The 26,103-nt window shown below is 42.9% G+C and overlaps 1 protein-coding gene and 1 long non-coding RNA gene across 3 annotated transcripts in view; one reads left to right on the top strand and one right to left on the bottom strand.

Moving 5' to 3' along the window:
- Nucleotides 1–26,103, top strand: part of RAB11FIP3 (RAB11 family interacting protein 3) — a 46,823-nt gene that overhangs the window by 5,896 nt on the left and 14,824 nt on the right. For both annotated transcript variants that reach the window (XM_072120115.1, XM_072120114.1), the window contains exons 2-5: nucleotides 7,467–7,560; nucleotides 9,190–9,278; nucleotides 21,625–21,779; nucleotides 22,456–22,632. In XM_072120115.1, coding sequence (XP_071976216.1) covers nucleotides 7,467–7,560; nucleotides 9,190–9,278; nucleotides 21,625–21,779; nucleotides 22,456–22,632 — 515 coding nt within the window. The remainder of the gene's footprint in view (nucleotides 1–7,466; nucleotides 7,561–9,189; nucleotides 9,279–21,624; nucleotides 21,780–22,455; nucleotides 22,633–26,103) is intronic.
- On the bottom strand, nucleotides 4,631–6,956 carry LOC140074864 (uncharacterized). The gene is made up of 2 exons (XR_011849300.1): nucleotides 6,890–6,956; nucleotides 4,631–4,827 (listed from the first exon to the last, which is right to left on the bottom strand). It is a non-coding gene; the product is annotated as an uncharacterized lncRNA (long non-coding RNA).

Raw genomic sequence — 26,103 nt, 5'->3', positions numbered from 1 at the left:
TAAATTATGGTAATTGATGAGAATTACTTGGGGGTGAGAACATTTTAATGTGCACTTTCAAGTTGCACCGATATTTTAAGCAATTGCTTAACGGGGTTATACCAGATTATATAAAAAAGAACCATGGCCGCTTTGTTTTGTAAACAGTGCCCCACCTGTCGTTGGGTTGTGTGCGGTATAGCAGTTCAGTTTGATTGTAGTTGGTGATGGAGCTAAGCTGCACTACCGCATATAACCTGTAGACAAGTGTGGCGCTGTCTTATGTTAAAAAGCAGCCATTAAAAAAAAAAAATTTTATTTTTTTTTTTTGATCCTTTAAATTGCTGACAGATCCATAAGCAAATATGAGGTGTCATTCATAATATCTACCTAGCGGTGTGGCATGGCTGAGGAGCCATAAATCGGTCAGAGGACTAAACTACTTCATCTCTGGTCTAGTTAAGTCTATGTAGACCTGCAGATCGGGCTGTGAACCTGTTCTGCCAGTGAAGCTCCATCTCCCCCCTCCCCCAAGATTAGGCAGATGCGAATCGGGGATCAGACGTGTTATGGATGTGGCTCGCTTGTAGCTGGACTCTTACCAAGAGACTGGTGTCCTGTATATACTGCTATTGGTGCCCTGTGGATGACGTCTTGGCGCCCTTTAGGCTGGTTTCACACGTTGCATTTACATGACGTTATTGTTGCGTCACATAGTGTTTACGCAAATGCATATTTTGGCGTAATGTCAATGCAATGTAAACCTAAAGTGTGAACGTGGTCTTAAGCTCCGCTTGGCACCGAGTGCAGAAAATGTTGGAGTTGTTAATATATATATATTATGTCTGAGGTGGCTCAACGCTTACATCTTCGAGAAAACCTCTAGTCTTCAGGCTATAAAGTGTGTGAAGAAAATCTAATTTTAGCTCATGTTATTTCTGCAAGTGGGAAGAGGGTGGATTTCCTGGAGTCAAACTGCGTGAGTTCCTGCAGCTGGCGGACAGCAGATCCCAGCATGCCCTGCCGGCTACATCTTGGGTATAGTAGTACAGGGATCCGGTGCCCAGTCTCGACCCAATCAGATGTACAGGTTACTTTTCTCTCACCTGTAAAAGTTGTTCTCACAATCTTGTCTATACAGGTGAATTTCGTCACAATGTGTCAGACAACAGTGAATGAATACCAAAGTAAACATTTGTTCTTGCCGTGTAATGAGCGACGTCACGGCTTCTTGTTGCGCCGCTTTGGCTTGTTGTGTCGATGACTTTTGTCTCTACACAATGGCTTTTTTGTCCTGACAGACTGAAACTATTTTTTTTGACATTCGCACAAACAATAAGTTTTTTTTTTTTGTCCTCCTGTCCCCTTTGTGACTTCTGACAATCGCCTCCTATAGTTCAGAGAATGCCAGTGGTTTTGTGCCATTGTTAAGAAAATTTTATATATATACATTTTTTTTGTTCTCTTCTATACCTCATTTATTAAGGTTTAGGACAGTTTTTTTTGTTTACATTCATCTCCTGTTTTTACCACATGACATGCAATTCGGAGGAGACTAAAGGTTCTCCAGCAGCACAGAGTATTTCAGGAGAACCTTGATCTCATCTGACATAAAGCCAATTAGTGATGTGATAAAAGGAATCCAAAATCGGCCTCCTTCTGGTCTCCTTTTGTCCTTCCCATATTATGATGTTGTCTTTATGACTTTTAGTACTATTCTGACTACATAATGCTTAAATACATAAATACTTTGTGCTGCTGTGGTGGATTTTCTTTATTTTCCTGAAATACTTTGTGCTGCTAGAGACCATGCTGTTTCAGCATAGCCGCTGTAGTGGGAGACATCTCCACCTGTGACTCCTGAGAAAATGGCTGCATGTGATGAGGGGAATTCGGACTATTCATAAAATGAACATGATCTCCCTGCAGCACAAAGGATTTCGGCATATGAATGCTTTTAGTATGAGGCAAAGTTGGCATCACGCGCAGGATGGAAGGGGGGGCTGGAAGACGCTGAAGTTGTAGCAACGGAGCGCTCTCGGGTAAGATGACTCCACAAAATAGTGTTTTGCCAGTCTGACATCATCGCCATTGTGTTGCTACACGGCCATATTTGTTTACAAGGGTCATCGTGTCTGTGGGTTAGGTTATTTTCGGGCGACGTGCATTAGATCCTGTCTAATATATATGGTGGCAGGTAAAGGACTGACACGCTTTTTTCGTGTCCGTTATCTAGCGATTTGCAGCAGGGTTCGTCTGAATGTGAACAGCGTGACGGCCTATAATCACAGGTATCGCTGATCTCTGTGGTACATATTCTGCGAGTACAAACTGGAATTAATTTCGTAACACGGCGCTATTTGTAGAAACCGTAATCAGAAGTGGCGGATCATTGTGTCCTTTGCTGACGATTAAGGTAATTGCTAATGGGACGCTATGGTATAGGACGCAGTCATTGCGTGTAAGTGACTCTATTCTTCTTGTTTGAGGCAATAAGGGATGTGTCACAAACTGAATCACTTTTGTTGGAGCATCTACTTCGCCCAGGCCCATTTTCCTGTCAGGGTTAAAAATTTTGGCGGGAAATTACCTCACGTTTATTTCTCTACTCATTTGCCGGGCCCTGAGCATAGTTACCATCTCAACATTAGAGATGTAAATCTTGTTGTAGAGTAATATGGAGGCAGGATGCCTGACTAGGCCGTTATGTCAGTTATATACGGCGGCGGCCATATTGGTAGCCATTCAGTGTTTCCAGACTCATACATAATGGGAGGAACGTGACTTTTTTCCTTAGTGTTGCGTGGAGAAATGTCATTTGCATTCGCTAATGAGTCGAGCAGTGACTGGGCAGCATTGCATGAATTGCCGTGAAAAGATCTCCATCTCAGCTGGCGCCCGGTTCCTATGGGGCTCTGCTTAAATCTTTACCATTTTCCACAGGGTATCGGTATTGTATGTCTAATACCCAGAGGAATTGTGTGAGGTAATGAGAACCCAGTGGGAGAGGATCTGATTTCCACGCTATTGTCACCGCGCACACGTTGGTGTCATGCAATGCTGTGCTATGGAGCGGGGGGAGGGGGATAGGTAGGTAAGTGTAGGTAGGTCACCACCAGGTTCCCCACCATTATTACTGCAACACCCTCAGATCTGAATTCCCAAAAGGACATTCGTGTACATGCACCCTTAGCTGGTATCATCATACATTTCTTAGAGGAACAACAGGAAAAACATGATGTAAAACGCTCTGGAAATTTCATTCAGAATTCAATTATTTCATAAAACGGACCGGTCTTGAGATCCACTCAAAAGACGTGCTTGTGAAATACACATTAGATTAATATTTTCGGCACGTTCAAGTGTTTGGGATTATAGCGCCAATATAAATGATGACTCAAAAAAAAAAAAACGTAAGCGCTGATATTTTAATCTGGCAGAGAGGATGCGAAGATCATAAGCGGCGGTGGGATCAGTGGTATTACTATTAGAGCTGAAATACCGACATATAGCCCTGAATTTGGTGCCACTTTTTTTTTCTGTAGTGTAATTTTCTCTTATAGAACCTATTGGGCAATCGCTTGACTGGCAATCCCCTATTGTATTGTTATCACAGGAACATCTTGTGTAACGGGAACATTGCAGTAATAACTTATTCCCTATTGTTGGCCTGTAGATGCGAATAGCAGATTGTATAGGTGGAGACACTGTTGAGCTTGTACCAGCGGTATGAGTCCATCTTGTGAATATTTATGGAAAGATGTGTGGACTATATTCCACTATAGCTATTGTTTCTCAGTTGTAAGGACCCTAGTGTCAGGAGTGGTAATAGGGGGGTGTATGGGCTACTATTGGGTTAACATGTACGTGGGACGTCTGAAAGAGGCCAGTGTATTCAGGAGGTATAGTATCACCTAGCATGAGCACATACGGTAATCCTGTGACAATGACCCCTCTATACAGTGTGGCTGTATAGGGAAAAAAAACAATGAATCCGTCTTTTTCATGCATGGCTGAGTGGCACATAGAGGGCTGGATAGGAGCTATATTTATCCTTCCTCATTCTCTGGTAATAGCAGTTCTGGGTTACGCTGCGTACACATCTGCGCTGAGTGATTGTGGCGTTGGGACTAGATATGGCATCGGCTTAAAGGAATGGAAAATCATCTACTGGGCTGTATTGGAAGATGCACCTAAAATACTCTGTTCCCGTTACGTTGGTATCCTGTCGGGGGCACCTGTAGTCTGTCGCAAGGGAAGCTTCCATTTTGTGGCACTTATTGGCTTGTTCCCCTATACCAACCATTTAGTCTACTACTGAAACTACTACTCCCAATATCCTGTCATGTGATGAGATGCTCAGGAAAACCTATCAAACATCACAAGAAAAATTTGGTCACGGCCTTAGCGAGTCACAATGTCACCACACATGGCGTTTTGAACCTGTTTTTGGTCCGTTTTTAAGAAGCCTGGCCAAAAACGCATGCATTTTCTGAAAACGCATCTGTCTTTGACCAGTTTTAATTAAGATAATTGGTAAAACCTGTCAAAAACACATGCGGTTTTTACCGGACCAAAAACAGGTTCAAAACGCCACATGTGGCATCACCCTTAGTGAAAATAGGCCTTTACTTAAAACATGGTTTCGGTGTTGTTGTTTGTGCTCCATGTGGTGTTTTTAATGTGGTTTTTATGTTAAGAACCAAGATGTTTGTGTAGCGTCTTCTGTGTTCTAGGCGGCGACGCTCTGAGGAGATGAAGACGAGCTGCTCTCACACAGGAGGTGTTCACCATCTCGCTGCTATCCAGAGCCATGTCTCTTGCCGACTGTGTTGCTAGGCTGCAGCGCTGTGTGGGATAAAGACACTGATTTTCTTCTTTTTTTTTTTTTTTTTTTAATGCACGTGTCCCTGACAGGACTAGGTCAATGACAAACCGCTTGACTCATCAGTTCATTACCAAATTCTCTTCTTTTCATAGTTTTGTTTTAATCTCCTGAAATTTTGCATAGGTATCCTGTCAGGAACGCCTACGGTCTCTTATAAGGGAGGCAGCCATTTTGTGGGCTTCTATGCTGTGTCACGTTTTGGCCTTGTACCCCATGACAACCAGACAGGCTTCACTACTGAACTATCTACTCCCATTACACTAGTATCCTGTCAGGGGGGCATCAACAATCTCTTATAAGGGAGGCAGCCATCTTGTTGGCCTCCTACACATTATCGCATATTAGTCTTGTTCCCCATAGCATATTCAGCCTTTTTTTTTTTTTTTTTTTTTACAGAACTTGCTACTCCCATTACCGTATTTTTCAAACTATAAGGCGCACCATCAATAAATGCCTGCTAAAACGTCTAGGTACATATATAAGACGCCTTGAATTATAAGGCGCACCTGATTATAAGAAGAAATGATTGACAGGTGGCAGACCTGTGCACAGTTCACGCCAGCTCTTGTCTGTAAGTAGGGTTCATATATAAGGCGCACTGGACTATAAGGTGCACCTTTGATTTCTGAGAAAATCAAAGGATTTTTTGTGCGCCTTAGGGTGAAGACACACATGGCGTTTTTGGGCCGTTTTTGGGCCGTTTTCAGATCGTTAAAAACGCATGCGTTAAAAAACGCAACCGTTTTTTAAAAACGCATGCGTTTTTTGAAAACGCATGCGTTTTTGTCCGTTTTTCCGAAATTGCGCAATGAAAAACGGACAAAAACGCATGCGTTTTCAAAAAACGCATGCGTTTTTTAAAAAACGGATGCGTTTTTTAACGCATGCGTTTTTAACGATCTGAAAACGCACTAAGTAAAAACGGCCCAAAAACGCCATGTGTGTCTTCACCCTTACAGTCCGAAAAATACGGTACTCCAATATATTTCCAAATGATACAGTCGGGGATAACAATGGCCTGCTCCTAAGGGTGATGTCACACATGGTGTTTTTGGGCTGTTTTTTAGTTAGTGCATTTTCAGATCGTAAAAAAACGCATGCGCTTTTGTCAGTTTTTAATTGCGCAAATTCAGAAAACCGTCCAAAAATGCATGTGTTTTCAAAAAAACGCATGCGTTTTTACAAACTGAAAATGCACTAACTAAAAACGGCCCAAAAAGGGCCTAAAAACGCCATGTGTGACATCACCCTTATAGAAGTGGCCATTTTGTGGCATGTTTCTCACAGCAAATGCATTTGGTGCTATTGGAAGCGAGGCGTCTATTTTTTTTTCTTATGCCATCAGGTTTTTCAAAGCCTGTTCAGACAGTGCCACAACTGTCGATCACAAAGCCTGGGTCACAGTACCCCTACGACCTGTCCGGACAACACTTTGAGAACCTAATGGCCCCTCATAGACCGCACAGAATATGGAATGGGCCCATAGTTCTCCTTCTAAAAAAAAAACGTTCAATACGAAAATGGTCTCTATATTACACTATTATATTACGCTGTTATATTACGCTATTATACGACACACCTTACGAGTCAGTCAATTTTCTTCTAATTCGTTTAAAGGAAATTCCCATACCTGATACTCCCACGTATTTAGCGCAGTCATCAAAGTAACACACCTTATAGATGAAAGGGATGATATGAACCCTGGTAGACGACAGATTTGCCTTGGTTATATGGATCCTGTGTATACGTTGTGCATTTAGAAACGCAACGCAAATGTACATGGGGGAAATGTCCATTGAAACGTGTGCGATCGGTAATTTGTATAGTTTACACACAAAACTGCTGGTGCTGTATATGGGTGGCACGTGTTTCAGCGGAAACGCAAAAAATGGGCTGAGCCCGGCCCACATTCGATCGCACTGCGTTTATTAAGGCGATGCAAACTCAACCTGTGAAGGTCTGTGTATACAGGAGTAGCGGAACTAGATGGCTTGTTTTCCCCCTCACAAAAAAGTACCGTACAAAGCGGGCACAGCCTGTGAGATATATGGATCACAACGTGTCCAGATGTAAGGAATCCTTGGTCCGTTATTCTCTTGTAAAGATAACGCTGCGTTGCCACCCTGGTTTGGGCTGAGCCTCGTCACTGCAGACGCGATCACCAGCTGTGTGTGGGAGGGTGCCTGCCCGGGCGCAGGGTGCTAGAAGTGACATCATAATCACTGTACGTCTTACTCCGCTACATCTGAAGATTGCTAATGGAAAGTCATTGTAGTTATAGTGTCCATACTAAGCGCTATATATCAGACCAATGTCTCCCTAAGATCAATTCGGCTGAACCTCTGTTATTTTGATAAAGTTGGAGATCAGACCCCTGACACTACTTCTAGGAATCTGATGTATATGGGGCCTTTTCTGATTCTAAAGTGTTACCGAAATCTGACTGTAATTCACCTGAACATAAGTAGCAACAAAGTATCTGGCAGCCGCTTATATGCAGAATTCTACAATCCGATTTCTAGGCTCCTTTTAGATTTTGTTACTTCTGATTCTGTAATTTCTGCAATTAATTAAATCTTATTTTTTACTTGCCCATCAGGTAAAATATCTGACTGGTTATCTGGATCCCGCTGGCCTGGGAGTTATTAATTTCCGTGACTTCTATCGGGGTATTTCTGAAATCCAGAACGAAGGTGAGTGCTGTTATATTTGCATAATGCATATTACTTTGGTTGTGGGATACAAGTTTAATCAATTTTGGATATTTTCAACATATAGTTTCAATTGATCTCAGATAATTTCGAGATCTCAGATTGCCAGCATTGAATGGAACCATCCACGTTTTTTAAATGGTGACCATGATGATTTTTTTTATTTTTTATCCCTGGCCTCCCATCTTTTAACTTTTTAAATTGTGTTAATGAGCCAGAAGAGCTTTGGATGTTGTTACAAGAGCCGCTCTGTGTTGCAGATTCACAGGCCGTTACACTGTGCAGGAACAGTCTCCCCCCCCCCCCCCCCCCCCTTCCTCACACCATACTTTATTCTGAAATTTCTTTTGCTGCATTAGAATAATATATATACGTGCCCATGATGGATTTTGATGGTAGATTTTTAATATTGGGGGGGGCGCAATACTATTGTATATGCAATTTGGCTGTTATTGCTTTTGCATATGCTGAGATTTACCGCTCTGAGAGGGGCAGAAAGATCTGCTGGAAAAGAGAACTGTACAACTGGTACAGACAGTACCTGGCTCTCTAACATAGAGCCGAATGGGTATTACTCCTTCTTGTATCCGAGAAAATTTCAGAAGAATAGGAGTAGGATAAAGACAGGTGCAGCAATTTCCATATTGCACTCATTTGCCTTTCCCAGCTTCATCCTCCGTCTCTCTGAATACATGAGGTTGACCCATAATCTATGAAAGGCCTAAATTTGCATTTGGAAAGCTACAGTGAAGCCGCTGGTTTGTTGTAAGACTGATAGGATCAGCTAGTCAGGGGATACTCCCACGTCTGTAGGAAACCTGAATAAGGTGTAAACTTCTTGGCCTGGGTGGGTCGGTTCCTTGCCTCTGTAAACAAACATGGCAGCGAAATGGGGTTTTGGTATCTGTGACATAGGCCCTGAGGGTTACTTGATAATAAACAGCACCCAAAAGAAGATAAGAACATAAAAAATGTACTCTGTGTCCACTGGGGTGGGTGTGCGTAAAAACCACTGAAAGCCTAAACTCCTTCTCTATAAGGCGTCTAACGTACAGAAAACCACCTCAGACCTGGCAAAGTTTACCTCATCCTATGACTTAAAGTTTCCTTACAGCCAGCGTCTGAAGAACGTCTGGAGACTGTATATCATAAAATATTATTTCTGGCTCCCGACTTGGAAATTTAGGTAGATCTTAATGTTCTATTCTTCAACTTTACAAAAATCCCAAATTTTAGTACATTCCGTTAACTTTTTCATGTTAGTGCACAGATCTAGTAATGCAGAGCAATCTTGAGGTGGATTGAGCAGAATAGGAAGTAGAAGTTACCTCCAGCAAATCTCTGTTAATTGCAGAGGAACCTAAAAATCAAGTGTTGTGTTTTCCTGCAGCACCCCCGCAGGCGGAATAAGGTATTACACAATATATTGATATTGAGTCCTCCAGACTGATCTGTAAACATAATGAAGGATTATAGAATTACGGAACATATCGTATTTATTGCTATAGGCAGGGCTGCCAAAACGGTATCTGGTTACATCTGGTATTATCTGATTAACCTGTTAATGAACACAATCGGCTTACCTGATCCTACCTCTGTTTTGCCCCATAGATCTGGACATGCAGCTTTACGACATGGGATACCCCTCTGAGGAGGAGCCGGCCTGCTCTGTGGATTTTGATGATCTGGCAGCATTTGAGGTTAGTGTATTTCTGGCTGCTTGCCTGATTACATAAAGAAATCTACCCTGCATCAAGTTGAGTCACTTTGCAATACGTTACTTATGTAATGATCCTGATTTACAGCTTGTTTTTCCACTTCAGAGCTGGAATCACAATTCTGCTTATTGCTATTAAGATCAGTCAGTCATCGCAACAACAAAACGGAACAACTTTATTTATAATTGCGACGGTACTGAGAGATGTAAGCTCCGGTGGTTGCAGAACTGTGATTGTAGCTCTGAAGCACAATACAGTCTGTAACGCATATATTTTACTAATTAAGCGGTTTGGAAATAATGTAGTCAGCACATTGTAGTTAAAGGGTCACTCTCTCTGGTTGTCCCTTATGCCTAACACAATTTTAAAGGCAAAGTATAATAAATTTGAACCTTTAAGACACCTGCTATTTTTGGTGAAGCTGTGTTCAGAGTTTTGTTAATAAAATAATAGTTTTTTTTAAAAGGCCTCTGACCCCCCATAGCCCTTAGTCTGCCTAAGAACAATAGCAGCTGTCTTTTCTCAACTAAACCCCCACCCCAAAGAAAGACTGGAAACTTTGTGACCCCCCTCCCCCGCTCCTTTTGATCTTTTAGTTTATTTTTCACTTTACCCCTCACCCCACCTCACTGTGCCCCCCCCCCTCGTCTTTTGCCCTTTGAACTCTTATTCACTATAGCAATGCTAAATTTACACAGCAACTACAAAATTTAGTGGAGCTTTCCAGCTGCCTGTAGACGCTGAGCTGTAGCCACAGATAGAGGATTGTCTGGGCGGTGATTGATGATGGTGGCTGGTTTAGTAGAAAATTCATCTTCCTACTCTGTCTGGGACATACCAGTCTTTGCGGTCTGGGATTAACCCATTTCACACATGCACCAACCCACTTCAACTTAAAGGGGTTGTCTTAGAATCAGGAAAAAAACGACTTGGAGGCATCTTGCAGATATTCTCTTCTTTGAGGGCCCCCAGTTCCTGCCATGTCACGACCAGTCGAACGAGAGCGATGATGTCACCTACACTACACACAATGTCGGGGCTCAGTAGTCCTGTGTACAGTATAAATGACATCAGAACCTCTGTTGGGGACGGGGGACTATCGGAAGAGGTAAGTTCCACATTCATTCTATTTGAGTTTTGAGATTCTGGGACAAACCCTACTTTAAAGAAACTTTCTCTATTCAAGTGAATCCCATGGACAAGGGCGGCGCCGTGTCTGGGGATAAAGTAGACCATGACTTCTATTCCTAGTTAGTTCCTTTTAAAGGGGGTTGAAAAAACATGGCTGCTTTCTTTCATAAACAGCGCCACCCCTGACCATGGTATGTGCCGGTATTGCAGCTTGGCTACATATTGATGGATACCATGCACCACCCAAGGTCGTTTTTTGAATGCTGGACATCCCCTTTAAGACTAAAACAACATGGCGACCACCGCAGCACAGATCCAGGGTGTGCTTTGTCTTATTGCAGTCACCTGTGGCCTCCAATGTGACAATGTGATTTTCACGTTTACAGCTCGCACGCGCCTCAGGCTCCTGGGGTATTTAGTGTAAATCGTCCGAAAATTGCTTCAAGTATTTGTTGTTAATACCTGGATCATGACGTGGGGGACTGTCACCTTGAATGGCAGGTAAATAGTCTGCAGCTGTAAGCTCCATAGGACACCTCACACTGCTGCCCTCTGCTGTTCAGAAGCGGAACATACAATATTCTAGAATGACCGCCAAAGCCACAAGTGAACATAAGGATGTTGTCTGCTAGTGACCACGTCTTCTCTGCTCCAGCAAACAATGGGTTAATGTCTTCAATTGGATTTTCCTAAGATGTAATTGTGTTTACATGATTGTTCCTCTGTCTACAAATTTGTCTGACTTAAAGGAGTTTTCTTGGTGGGAAACGCTTTGCATCTAATGGGTAACATGGTAATGATATAATTGTATTTGGGTCTGCAGAGGCCAAATGTGTTCAGCTGTTAGTAGGGAGCTGTGAATGTGAAGCTTGTGTCCCTATGACAACACTTCCTGCCTGTGTTCTTGAAAACTCTTCCACACTATAGAAATTCGTGCCGCCTTCCACAGATATTTCCACCTCTTAATTAAACTGTGTAATGTTACATTGTGCACGGAGGTGTGAAAGACGAGACGGACCCACACAATGATACTGTGACAGCGGAGAATGGAGACAGAACGGCACAGAGTAAAGCAATGCACATCTCTATCTGCTGGAAATCCCCATAGAGCAACCCTTCTATATTAGGGATTAGAATTGTATCTTAGGAGACAGACACTTTATAAATGTAATTATAGGAGGGTGCCAGGAGGAAACGTTTTTGTTGAAATTAATTTTTCCCGTTTAACTACTATAATACTGTCCCCTATGTACAAGAATATAACTACTATAATACTGCCTCCTATGTACAAGACTATAACTACTATAATACTGCCCCCTATGTACAAGACTATAACTACTATAATACTGCCCCCTATGTACAAGAATATAACTACTATAATACTGCCCCCTATGTACAAGAATATAACTACTATAATACTGCCCCCTGTGTACAAGAAAATAACTACTATAATACTGCCCCCTATGTACAGGAATATAACTACTATAATACTGCCCCCTATGTACAGGAATATAACTACTATAATACTGCCCCCTATGTACAGGAATATAACTACTATAATACTGCTCCTGTGTACAAGAATATAACTACTATAATACTGCCCCTATGTACAGGAATATAACTACTATAATACTGCCCCCTATGTACAGGAATATAACTACTATAATACTGCCCCCTATGTACAAGAATATAACTACTATAATACTGCCCCCTGTGTACAGGAATATAACTACTATAATACTGCCCCCTATGTACAGGAATATAACTACTATAATACTGCCCCCTATGTACAGGAATATAACTACTATAATACTGCCCCCTATGTACAGGAATATAACTACTATAATACTGCCCCCTATGTACATAAATATAACTACTATAATACTGCCCCCTATGTACAAGAATATAACTACTATAATACTGCCCCTATGTACAAGAATATAATTACTATAATACTGCCCCCTATGTACAAGAATATAACTACTATAATACTGCCCCCTATGTACAAGAATATAACTACTATAATATTGCTTCTGTAGACAAATCTAAAAAAGTGGACTTTCTGTTTTCCCCTGGCTATTTTTATCCTCTTTACAGGAGGGTTGCGCTGCACACGTCTGGCTGAGTACAGCTTGTCTTTTACAAATCCTTTCCCTTTAGCCGCCTGTGGTAAAATGTAAACACTCGGTAGAGACAGAGGAGGAATTTGGCTTTTATTCACTTCTCACAGCTGAGAATTTATACAAGAGGCACCTCTGTGCTCCACCATAGGGAAATCACACGTGTAGCTATCTGGGCTTGCACTTTTTTCCTAAAATAAAGCATCATGCTATAGTTGGGACTGGTATGCTGTAAAGCGAGTACTGCCCCCTATGTACAGGAATATAACTACTATAATACTGCCCCCTATAAACAAGAAAATAACTACTATAATACTGCCCCCTATGTACAAGACTATAACTACTATAATACTGCCCCCTATGTACAGGAATATAACTACTATAATCCTGCCCCTATGTACAAGAATATAACTACTATAATACTGCCCCCTATGTACAAGAATATAACTACTATAATACTGCCCCCTATGTACAAGAATATAACTACTATAATACTGCCCCCTATGTACAGGAATATAACTACTATAATACTGCCCCCTATAAACAAGAAAATAACTACTATAATACTGCCCCCTATGTACAAGAATATAACTACTATAATACTGCCCCCTATGTACAGGAATATAACTACTATAATCCTGCCCCTATGTACAAGAATATAACTACTATAATACTGCCCCCTATGTACAAGAATATAACTACTATAATACTGCCCCCTATGTACAAGAATATAACTACTATAATACTGCCCCCTATGTACAGGAATATAACTACTATAATACTGCCCCCTATAAACAAGAAAATAACTACTATAATACTGCCCCCTATGTACAAGAATATAACTACTATAATACTGCCCCCTATGTACAAGAATATAACTACTATAATACTGCCCCCTATGTACAAGAGTATAACTACTATAATACTGCCCCCTATGTACAAGACTATAACTACTATAATACTGCCCCCTATGTACAAGAATATAACTACTATAATACTGCCCCCTATGTACAGGAATATAACTACTATAATACTGCCCCCTATGTACAAGAATATAACTACTATAATACTGCCCCCTATGTACAAGAATATAACTACTATAATACTGCCCCCTATAAACAAGAAAATAACTACTATAATACTGCCCCCTATGTACAAGAATATAACTACTATAATACTGCCCCCTATGTACAAGAATATAACTACTATAATACTGCCCCCTATGTACAAGAGTATAACTACTATAATACTGCCCCCTATGTACAAGAATATAACTACTATAATACTGCCCCCTATGTACAGGAATATAACTACTATAATACTGCCCCCTATAAACAAGAAAATAACTACTATAATACTGCCCCCTATGTACAAGAATATAACTACTATAATACTGCCCCCTATAAACAAGAAAATAACTACTATAATACTGCCCCCTATGTACAAGACTATAACTACTATAATACTGCCCCCTATGTACAAGAATATAACTACTATAATACTGCCCCCTATGTACAAGAATATAACTACTATAATACTGCTCCCTATGTACAAGAATATAACTACTATAATACTGCCCCCTATGTACAAGAATATAACTACTATAATACTGCCCCCTATGTACAAGAATATAACTACTATAATACTGCCCCCTATGTACAAGAATATAACTACTATAATACTGCCCCCTATGTACAAGAATATAACTACTATAATACTGCCTCCTATGTACAAGAATATAACTACTATAATACAGCCCCCTGTGTACAGGAATATAACTACTATAATACAGCCCCCTGTGTACAGGAATATAACTACTATAATACAGCCCCCTGTGTACAGGAATATAACTACTATAATACAGCCCCCTATGTACAGGAATATAACTACTATAATACTGCCCCCTATGTACAAGAATATAACTACTATAATACTGCCCCCTATGTACAGGAATATAACTACTATAATACTGCCCCCTATGTACAAGAATATATCGACTATAATACTGCCCCCTATGTACAGGAATATAACTACTATAATACTGCCTCCTATGTACAAGAATATAACTACTATAATACTGCCTTCTATGTACAGGAATATAACTACTATAATACTGCCCCCTATGTACAGGAATATAAATACTATAATACTGCCCCCTATGTACAAGAATATATCGACTATAATACTGCCCCCTATGTACAAGAATATATCGACTATAATACTGCCCCCTATGTACAGGAATATAACTACTATAATACTGCCCCCTATGTACAGGAATATAACTAATATAATACTGCCCCCTATGTACAAGAATATAACTACTATAATACTGTCCCCTATGTACAAGAATATAACTACTATAATACTGTCCCCTATGTACAAGAATATAACTACTATAATACTGTCCCCTATGTACAAGAATATAACTACTATAATACTGTCCCCTATGTACAGGAATATAACTACTATAATACTGTCCCCTATGTACAGGAATATAACTACTATAATACTGCCCCCTATGTACAAGAATATAACTACTATAATACTGTCCCCTATGTACAAGAATATAACTACTATAATACTGTCCCCTATGTACAGGAATATAACTACTATAATACTGCCCCCTATGTACAAGAATATAACTACTATAATACTGTCCCCTATGTACAAGAATATAACTACTATAATACTGCCCCCTATGTACAGGAATATAACTACTATAATACTGTCCCCTATGTACAAGAATATAACTACTATAATACTGTCCCCTATGTACAGGAATATAACTACTATAATACTGCCCCCTATGTACAAGAATATAACTACTATAATACTGCCCCCTATGTACAAGAATATAACTACTATAATACTGCCCCCTATGTACAGGAATATAACTACTATAATACTGCCCCCTATGTACAGGAATATAACTACTATAATACTGCCCCCTATGTACAGGAATATAACTACTATAATACTGCCCCCTATGTACAAGAATATAACTACTATAATACTGCCCCCTATGTACAAGAATATAACTACTATAATACTGTCCTCTATGTACAAGAATATAACTACTATAATACTGCCCCCTATGTACATAAATATAACTACTATAATACTGCCCCCTATGTACAGGAATATAACTACTATAATACTGCCCCCTATGTACAAGAATATAACTACTATAATACTGCCCCCTATGTACATAAATATAACTACTATAATACTGCCCCCTATGTACAGGAATATAACTACTATAATACTGCCCCCTATGTACAAGAATATAACTACTATAATACTGCCCCCTATGTACATAAATATAACTACTATAATACTGCCCCCTATGTACAGGAATATAACTACTATAATACTGCTCCTGTGTACAGGAATATAACTACTATAATACTGCCCCCTATGTACAAGAATATAACTACTATAATACTGCCCCCTATGTACAGGAATATAACTACTATAATACTGCCCCCTATGTACATGAATATAACTACTATAATACTGCCCCCTATGTACAAGAATATAACTACTATAATACTGCCCCCTATGTACAAGAATATAACTACTATAATACTGTCCTCTATGTACAAGAATATAACTACTATAATACTGCCCCCTATGTACATAAATATAACTACTACAATACTGCCCCCTATGTACAGGAATATAACTACTATAATACTGCTCCTGTGTACAGGAATATAACTACTATAATACTGCCCCCTATGTACAAGAATATAACTACTATAATACTGCCCCCTATGTACAGGAATATAACTACTATAATACTGCCCCCTATGTACAAGAATATAACTACTATAATACTGTCCCCTATGTACAAGAATATAACTACTATAATACTGCCCCCTATGTACAGGAATATAACTACTATAATACTGCCCCCTATGTACAAGAATATAACTACTATAATACTGTCCCCTATGTACAAGAATATAACTACTATAATACTGCCCCCTATGTACAGGAATATAACTACTATAATACTGCTCCTGTGTACAGGAATATAACTACTATAATACTGCCCCCTATGTACAAGAATATAACTACTATAATACTGCCCCCTATGTACAGGAATATAACTACTATAATACTGCCCCCTATGTACATGAATATAACTACTATAATACTGCCCCCTATGTACAAGAATATAACTACTATAATACTGCCCCCTATGTACAAGAATATAACTACTATAATACTGTCCTCTATGTACAAGAATATAACTACTATAATACTGCCCCCTATGTACATAAATATAACTACTACAATACTGCCCCCTATGTACAGGAATATAACTACTATAATACTGCTCCTGTGTACAGGAATATAACTACTATAATACTGCCCCCTATGTACAAGAATATAACTACTATAATACTGTCCCCTATGTACAAGAATATAACTACTATAATACTGCCCCCTATGTACAGGAATATAACTACTATAATACTGTCCCCTATGTACAAGAATATAACTACTATAATACTGTCCCCTATGTACAGGAATATAACTACTATAATACTGCCCCCTATGTACAAGAATATAACTACTATAATACTGCCCCCTATGTACAAGAATATAACTACTATAATACTGCCCCCTATGTACAGGAATATAACTACTATAATACTGCCCCCTATGTACAGGAATATAACTACTATAATACTGCCCCCTATGTACAGGAATATAACTACTATAATACTGCCCCCTATGTACAAGAATATAACTACTATAATACTGCCCCCTATGTACAAGAATATAACTACTATAATACTGTCCTCTATGTACAAGAATATAACTACTATAATACTGCCCCCTATGTACATAAATATAACTACTATAATACTGCCCCCTATGTACAGGAATATAACTACTATAATACTGCCCCCTATGTACAAGAATATAACTACTATAATACTGCCCCCTATGTACATAAATATAACTACTATAATACTGCCCCCTATGTACAGGAATATAACTACTATAATACTGCTCCTGTGTACAGGAATATAACTACTATAATACTGCCCCCTATGTACAAGAATATAACTACTATAATACTGCCCCCTATGTACAGGAATATAACTACTATAATACTGCCCCCTATGTACATGAATATAACTACTATAATACTGCCCCCTATGTACAAGAATATAACTACTATAATACTGCCCCCTATGTACAAGAATATAACTACTATAATACTGTCCTCTATGTACAAGAATATAACTACTATAATACTGCCCCCTATGTACATAAATATAACTACTACAATACTGCCCCCTATGTACAGGAATATAACTACTATAATACTGCTCCTGTGTACAGGAATATAACTACTATAATACTGCCCCCTATGTACAAGAATATAACTACTATAATACTGCCCCCTATGTACAGGAATATAACTACTATAATACTGCCCCCTATGTACAAGAATATAACTACTATAATACTGTCCCCTATGTACAAGAATATAACTACTATAATACTGCCCCCTATGTACAGGAATATAACTACTATAATACTGCTCCTGTGTACAGGAATATACTATAATCCTGTTGAATTTCAAGTGGTAAATCAGCAGACTGTTATCAGGGCAGGACTACCCCAGTCAATCCTGCGTCTCTTCTTCTGAATATTTGGGTTCTTTCAATGCTGGGGGTTTGTTCCTGTGTGACATTGTAACATTTTCCAGGCTGATTATGCTCAGCTCAAGGTTGATTGCCACCCCTGTTGCTCTGATACATTGTAGCAAACCCTCATCACAGGCAGATTTGTGCTTTGGATTGTCTATAGTAGATATAATTGTAACAAACCCTCTGCTGTTAGATGAAGAAGTTATTATGTTGGATTTTTAACTTTTTGGCAACAAGTGGGGATCTTGAGAATGAGGAGGAATTGTAACACTGAGTTAATGAGAAAGTTTGAGCGCTTTTGGGCTGTGATGTTGGTCAGGCGTCTGCGGTGCTGGAGGGGTTAAGTGCGGGAGGAGTTACCTGGGAACATGTGACACAGGACAGGTCTGTCCCTCCCAGTTCAACAAGACGCTGCTCCAAGTTGCAAGGTCAGAAACAGAAGCCACTTTATTCCGGGGCAGCGGCGTCTTCCTGGTGAGTCCCCCTCGTCCCATAGACCGACCACCGGTCCTGCCCCGGGGGGTGCCATGCTGGTGCGAGAAGGGCACCCACTCAGCCCGGTGAGGATGGCGCTACAGGTGAGTGGCCCCGGAAGGGACACCTTTGCTCTTTGGTATACACAGCTGTTAGCGGTGTAGTGTGACTGTGTATACAGAGGCTGCATTACACTCTGCAGTGTGTGACGTAGTTACATTGTATCCTGTATCACACACATATGGATGTAGCAGAGCTGAGCGTGTCCTCGTATCTGTAGTACAACAATGCAAGGTGTAACATCGGCTCTGCTACATCTATTCACACTACAACCAGTCATTCAGAGGACTGGGAAGGTCTGAGTCTTCTAACCATTTGCATACAATCTGCTGTACCCTGTTACCAGGGTATCATGCTGAGGAAGGATGAGCAGCAGGAAGTTTCGGGTGTATCAGCCGCCCTCCCCCCTGATGTTCCCTGCTGTGTCACATAGCTATAGTGCCCCACACCTTTTACCTGCATAGGTGTGACTGATATCTACCTGGATAACCCTGTCCAGAGCTGTAGATTTGGTTCTGGATTGCTGGGAAATTCATTGGCCTCAGCAGGCCAGATATGGACTGGACCTAATGGGTCCGGCCAGTTATACTTTACCTTTGTTACGGGTATTGATCATACTGGCTGAGGTAATGGAGGAGACGGTTGTGTCCATTATATTTAGGGAAATGAGTTGTACCTTTTATAGTTTGGGTTTATTAGTGGTGAGGGGCAGGCGCTGGTCCTGCCCGCTGCCCCAGGGTGGACTCCCTGTGATGCTTTCTGCCCTGGGGGCCATTGTCTGCTGTCTGTAGGTGAAGGACTTCCACTGTCATGGGGCACTGCGATGGGTGATACTATGGGGGGGTCACTCGGAAAAACATGGCTTCTGTCTTTCATGAAACGGCACCACAGCCGACCATGGGCTGTACCTGGTACTGCAACTAAGCAGCTCCATTCATTTCCATACAGGTGAGCTGCAATACCAGTAACGGCCATACTGAAGTGTGGTGCTGTGTGTTTTTGTTTTTCAAATTTGAGATAACCCCTCTAATGCTGTGGGGGCACCGTGATGCTCGCTGCTGCATTTTTTTGGGGGGCTCTGTTGTGGGCTGTGCTGGGACTGGGATATTTTTGGGGCATGACCTCGTCAGGCATGAGTAGTTTACTGGTGCTGACAGGTCAGGACCCCCAGTAGGGTTGTGTGTGCTGGGCCCCATATTACTGTAGCGCCGCTGTGCAGGTCGCCTCGCTGGGAGAGGATTACATGTCTTGTAGCGCAGGACGCATCCAGAGATCAGAGGATGAGCCACAGTGTTCAGAGATCGCCGGCTATAACTACTGCTTGTATACAGGTTTATATCATACACCTTGTATTATCCAACCGGACCGAGCGGCCATCTTTTCCCCGGGTCACCGGTATCTGGAAATACTTGGGACCAGCAGCCGGTCTTCCACCAATCATAGGGCTAGTCATTGCTGGCAATGTTCTTCCCTAGGACTCTTTAACTGGTTTCTATGGGAGACTGAGTTTTTGTTTGCACTTTCCCTTTAAGAACCACATAGGAGGAAGTACATGCAGACTAATATTACCATAAACCCAGATACAAAATGTTTAATCATCCAGCAGTGCCCCCTGCAGGCAAAATAAAGCATTACAGTCCTTGTTATTGATGCAAGCTGCTGGTTTGGGGTATGGATTCTCTCCAGGACATCCTGGTAATTTTGTGTCCCTTAACCTCCTGGCAGGAATGGAATGAGCACCCCCTAGTGGTGGCTCCGGGCAGACACAATCCTCTATCTCTGTGACTATGCAGGGGAGTTGTAGATCTGTACTACAATCCTTGTGATAGACTGAGCACATATCTGTATGTGGTCTCTGAAAATGGGTATAATCGATCTGTCTACACTGAGCTCCCCCTTGTGGTGGCTGTGGGCAACTAGAATTTTATCATCTATCTACGTGACTTGCAGAAGTTTTGCAGCTCTATACTGTAATCCATGTGATAGACTTAAGCCCATGTATGAATATGGTCTCTGAAAGCAGGTAAAATCGATCTGTCTACACTGAGCTCCCCCTAGTGGTGAATGTAAAAGGACAGAATTGTATTCTCTATATCTGTGACTTTGCAGGAGCTTTGTAGTTCTGTACTACATCTCATGTGATAGACTGAGGCCATAGCTGTACAGGCGGTCCCCTACTTAAGGACCCTTAGTTACAGACAGACCCCTCTGACCTCTGGTGAAGCTCTCTGGATGTTACTATAGTCCCAGGCTGCAATGATCAGCTGTAAGGTGTCTTATGAAGATTTATTGATAATCCTTGGTCCCATTACATTAAAAAATTAAATTAAAAAAAATTGTCACTGGGGCAAAAAATTTTTTGGTCTGGGGTTACAATTATAAAATATACAGTTTCAATTTACATACAAATTTAACTTTAGAAGAACTTGTACGTAACCCGGGGACTGCGTGCATATGGTTTCTGCATAGTAATATACCAAGCTCCTGCATGCACCATATGGCGGTATTGTCTAGCACCGGGTAGTAACATCTCCCTCTGATCCCTGAACTTTGCGCTGATAAAGTTTACGCTGAGTAAGAAGATGATACAGCGGCAGGAAGAGCAGCGAGAGCCTTATCCTTCCTAGCGCTGGTCATTGTGCTGAGCGAGGACAGAGACGGGAGCCATTACCACCCCCCCGGCACACAATGTTTTAATAATAAACCCAACTCTGTTAATCCTGTTACATATGAGGTCTCCTTCCTGTAACTCCTGGACTTGATGATGTTTTCACTCTCCGGTGAGGTAGGGAGAGTCCATAGAGAGGGTCGGGGTGATGCGCTGACCTTCTACATGGTGATGGATTTGGATCCTGTGTCTCCCTACAGGTCACAGAGGTGACGGACAGCGCCTATGTGGGATCGGAGAGCGCCTATAGCGAGTGCGAGACCTTCACAGATGAAGATACCGGAGGTCTCGCTGCCCAGGAAGACCCCGAGACTGAAGGAGATGGGGCAGGACCTCGCGGACATGCTCCAGCAATGTAAGAGGGATTTCTATGTTCTTATGTAAAGCAACGGGGATTGCTGGGATTTGTAGTTCTGTCTTTAATAAATGGAGAAGTACCAGGACAGCGTAGCTTAAAGAATGGCTTTTAAAGAGGTATTCCTGTATCTGACAGCTCTGGCATATCAATGGCGTACGGCCATAGATGTCTTATTGGTGTTAGGGTCACTTATATTTAAAGAACGAGGATCCATAGACCCCTAATTATGAGATTGATTCTATTGTCACTCATATCCTCCATATATCTGCCTATGTTGACTGATGGGGTGCATCCGCTCCCAAGAATAGGGGTCCTGTTCCCTCTTGTGGATAGACCCTGCTTCTTAATTGACTCTATATGGTAATAGCGAGCGCTGTACTTTTTAGCAGTCCCACAAAGGGTTAATGGAGTGGCAGTGCACATGCATCCTCTGCTGCTCCACTCAGAGGCGATGATGGGACTCCTTTCTTGTGATTGGTGGCGATCCCAGTGGTCAGACCCCCACAGACCAGCATAACATAGTTACCATCCAGGCAGGTTACCCTGGAGTGCCCCCTACAGTGGGAATGTTAAATTACATGTGAGTCGTCTGCTAGTAGCCAGCTGATGGGGAGGGACCTGAGCAGAGCAAAAATGCAGTACATTAATATACTCTCTGTGTTTGGCATCTCAGACCTGAAGGATTGGAGCTGTCCCTGTGTGATATCTCGGGGGTCACAGTCACTGGACAGGAGGAGCAGTTTGAGGATTTTGGTGAAGGAGCAGAGCCGGACCTGTTCAACAGCCACTGCGAGGAGGAGCAGGAGAGCTTCACCCAGACCACAGACACCTCCCTGCGTCTCACCTCCAGGTACGGTTATAACGCTTCCCTCAGATTAATAATGCAGGAGAGGTTATAAAATCTGATGCAGACAAAGAATGTGCAGTAACCTGCCGCAGCATGTCAGGATATGTCAAGATGTTGTCTATTAAAGGTTAGAATTCAAGCAGATGTACAAGTAGCAAGGGAATGCATGGGAATAGTGAGTGCAGCTCTGGAGTATAATACAGGATGTAACTCAGGATCAGTACAGGATAAGTAATGCCATGTATGTACAGTGACTGCACCAGCAGCAGAATAGTGAGTGCAGCTCTGGGGTATAATACAGGATGTAACTCAGGATCAGTACAGGATAAGTAATGTCATGTATGTACACAGTGACTGCACCAGCAGCAGAATAGTGAGTGCAGCTCTGGGGTATAATACAGGATGTAACTAAGGATCAGTACAGGATAAGTAATGTCATGTATGTGCACAGTGACTGCCCCAGCAGCAGAATAGTGAGTGCAGCTCTGGGGTATAATACAGGATGTAACTCAGGATCAGTACAGGATAAGTAATGTCATGTATGTGCACAGTGACTGCCCCAGCAGCAGAATAGTGAGTGCAGCTCTGGGGTATAATACAGGATGTAACTCAGGATCAGTACAGGATAAGTAATGTCATGTATGTGCACAGTGACTGCTCCAGCAGCAGAATAGTGAGTGCAGCTCTGGGGTATAATACAGGATGTAACTCAGGATCAGTACAGGATAAGTAATGTCATGTATGTGCACAGTGACTGCTCCAGCAGCAGAATAGTGAGTGCAGCTCTGGGGTATAATACAGGATGTAACTCAGGATCAGTACAGGATAAGCAATGCCATGTATGTACACAGTGAATGCACCAGCAGCAGAATAGTGAGTGCAGCTCTGAAGTATAATACAGGATGTAAGTCAGGATCAGTACAGGATAAGTAATGTCATGTATGTACACAGTGACTGCACCAGCAGCAGAATAGTTCGTGCTGGCTCATTCCCCTGTGAACTGCTGACGGGTGTGGTTGTCTGTGGCTGAGCTCCTGCACCACCTGGTGGAAGACCAATCCACCCAGGCCTGCTCTCTCCTCCCCAGGGAGGGAGTGGGTTTTCTGGGATGAGTGAACCAGGCAAATCCCAGGCTTCTGCCTCTCGGACCAGGCCGGCGGGGGGCAGGAAAAGCCAGATACCGGCCAACATGGAGGGGGTGAGAAGATCTGCCCGGACCCAAGGACGCAGCGATGTGACCTCGGCTGCCACCCCCAAGACCCAGGGAAGCCGCAAGGTCTCCGGAACACAGAAGATCAAGGCAAGTAACATCAGCCTGAGTGCTCCTCCTGGAAAGCTGAGTGACTGTGCGGGAAAGTTGGGTGGTTCAGCTGGAAAGCTGGGTGCTCACGGAGGTGTGCAAAAAGCATGGGGACATCTAAAGGCCCGGGAGTCTGCTACCATCTATGGCTCCCGGATTGCTGAGCACCTCCGTGAGTACGAGGAAGCTGGCAAGGCGCTGAATAGGCTCCAGGAGGAGATACGTGAGACCTTGGCCCTAGCGGGGGTGGCTACACAGAAGAAAAAGTCTGATCTTCTTAACACCATTGACAGACTTAAAGCCGAGGTCACCGCTCTGCAGGAAAAACGACGGTTGATCCGGGAGCACAGCGGTCCGTTCAGGGAAAAGTTGGAGAACGACGCCAGATTTGAGGAGATGCGCCAGGAGAAGCTGAGAAAGCTGAAGGGGCTTCAGATCCAGGCGGATGAAGGCGATGGCGATGATGAGGAGGATGAGGAAGACCTGCCGTGTCCGTCTGGTGGCCTGCACCAACACCAGCAGGCCTCGCACGACAGGCTGCCTGCAGAGCAAGCGCCATTACCATCAGGCTGCGGCTCTGCCAACCTGGAGGAGGAAAGTGATGACAGCGGCCAGGGGGGGGCGCTAATGGCTCAGATCCGACAGCTCGAGTCCCCAGTTCACCTCCAGAACTTCTCCTTCGGCGATGATTTGCCAGATGACGACCTAAAGAGAAAGAAGAGAGCCAGGAAGATCAAGGCGTCTCAGGAGGTGAATCTGGTGTTTCGTCCCCTCCCTGTTCCCTCCGGGCGGGCAGCAGTGCCAGCCTGTCGTGTAGGCCCCGTTACCCAGCCCAGCACGAATCCTGCAGTGGACTCGGTGCCAGGGTGCGGGGAGATTGCAAAGCCACGTTCCATCATGGCGCAGAGCACCAGCCTTGTTTGTAGTAGCAAGGATGGTGCAGGGAAGGCATCGGCCGAAAGGCCGGACAGTGAGGGCGATCCAGCAGGTCCTGGTACTGTGCGCTGCCCCCCAGTGGGAGGGGGGGGTGGCCCTGTGCCAGGGGCAGTGGCGGTGGCTCCTGTGGCCCCTAGCGCTGTGGCTGTTGCTTGCTCCGGTAAGCAGCGGCAGTGTGATGGGGCTGCTGGGGCTTGTGGTGCAGCGCCTCCCAAGCGTCCTGTGCAGCCTGCAGGAAAGGGCGCAGGAAAAATATTATTTTGCATTGGGTCATCAGACCCAGGAGATAGTAACAAGAGACTTTCCGGACTTCATAAAGATAAGAGACCTCATGCATCTAGTGAGCAGCGGTGCACAAACATTAAAATAGCTGGTCAACAAGGGGTTAATGCCAATGAGGCAGAGGGCACAAGTAAGATCGGGGTTGGAGCTGCCTCTTCTCAGGCTGTATCAGCTATGGAGGTGGCTCTACCCCCAGTGTCCAGTGACGCCGAGGCAACCCCAGGTCCTCCTGGCCCAGCTGGTGTGAGTGATGCAGGGAAGCGAGGCAGTAATGCACATAGTGTGGTGAATGTGGGGGTAGTGAATGGTGCTGAGGGGGATCCTGGTGTGAGTGCTGGTCCATCTGCACCCCCAGTGGTGGCCGCTCCCATAAGGAGCTATGCGAATGTCACCGCTGGGGCAAGTGGGGTTAACTCCTTGTCTCCTGACTCTGGGAATAGCGTTTTGCAAAGGCGTCTTCTGGAGGCTCTCAGGAGAGGGGAAAAGTCAATCAATGTAGAGGGGAGAGATGTTGATCTGTCCTTCTGGACAGACAGGCATGGCCTGGCAGCCTTCCAAGAGAAAAGGGGGGGAGAGACTCTATGGTCTTTACCCACAACCGGGCCCGGAGCTGCCCGTAGGAATGTGGTTCGTCTTCGCTGGAGGGGCAGTGACGCATGCCCACCCAGGTCAAGGGTGGTGGAGCTCCTCCTGAAGATGAACTTCAGGGCTAGTGACATCTTTGCCCTGATACATCCTTATGGTACTCTGGAGTTCGATGTCAGCTTTGTTCGGCCGGAGGGCTTAGAGCTCTTCTGGTCGAATTATGAGCTGGCAAAGGACGAGCCTGGCTGGCGAGACTTTGCTGTGCAAGCAGTGTCTCGCCAAAACACAGTCAAGAAGGTGACCGTTTTGACCCGTAACGAGTCACTTTCTTGCATGGACATCATGACTTGGCTAAGTCGTTATGGTGAGGT

This window comes from Engystomops pustulosus, chromosome 8 (genome assembly GCF_040894005.1).
Source record: "Engystomops pustulosus chromosome 8, aEngPut4.maternal, whole genome shotgun sequence".
Taxonomy (NCBI): domain Eukaryota; kingdom Metazoa; phylum Chordata; class Amphibia; order Anura; family Leptodactylidae; genus Engystomops; species Engystomops pustulosus.
The sequence above is the reverse complement of the archived record's forward strand: the minus strand, read 5'-3'. Positions and strand labels throughout refer to the sequence as shown.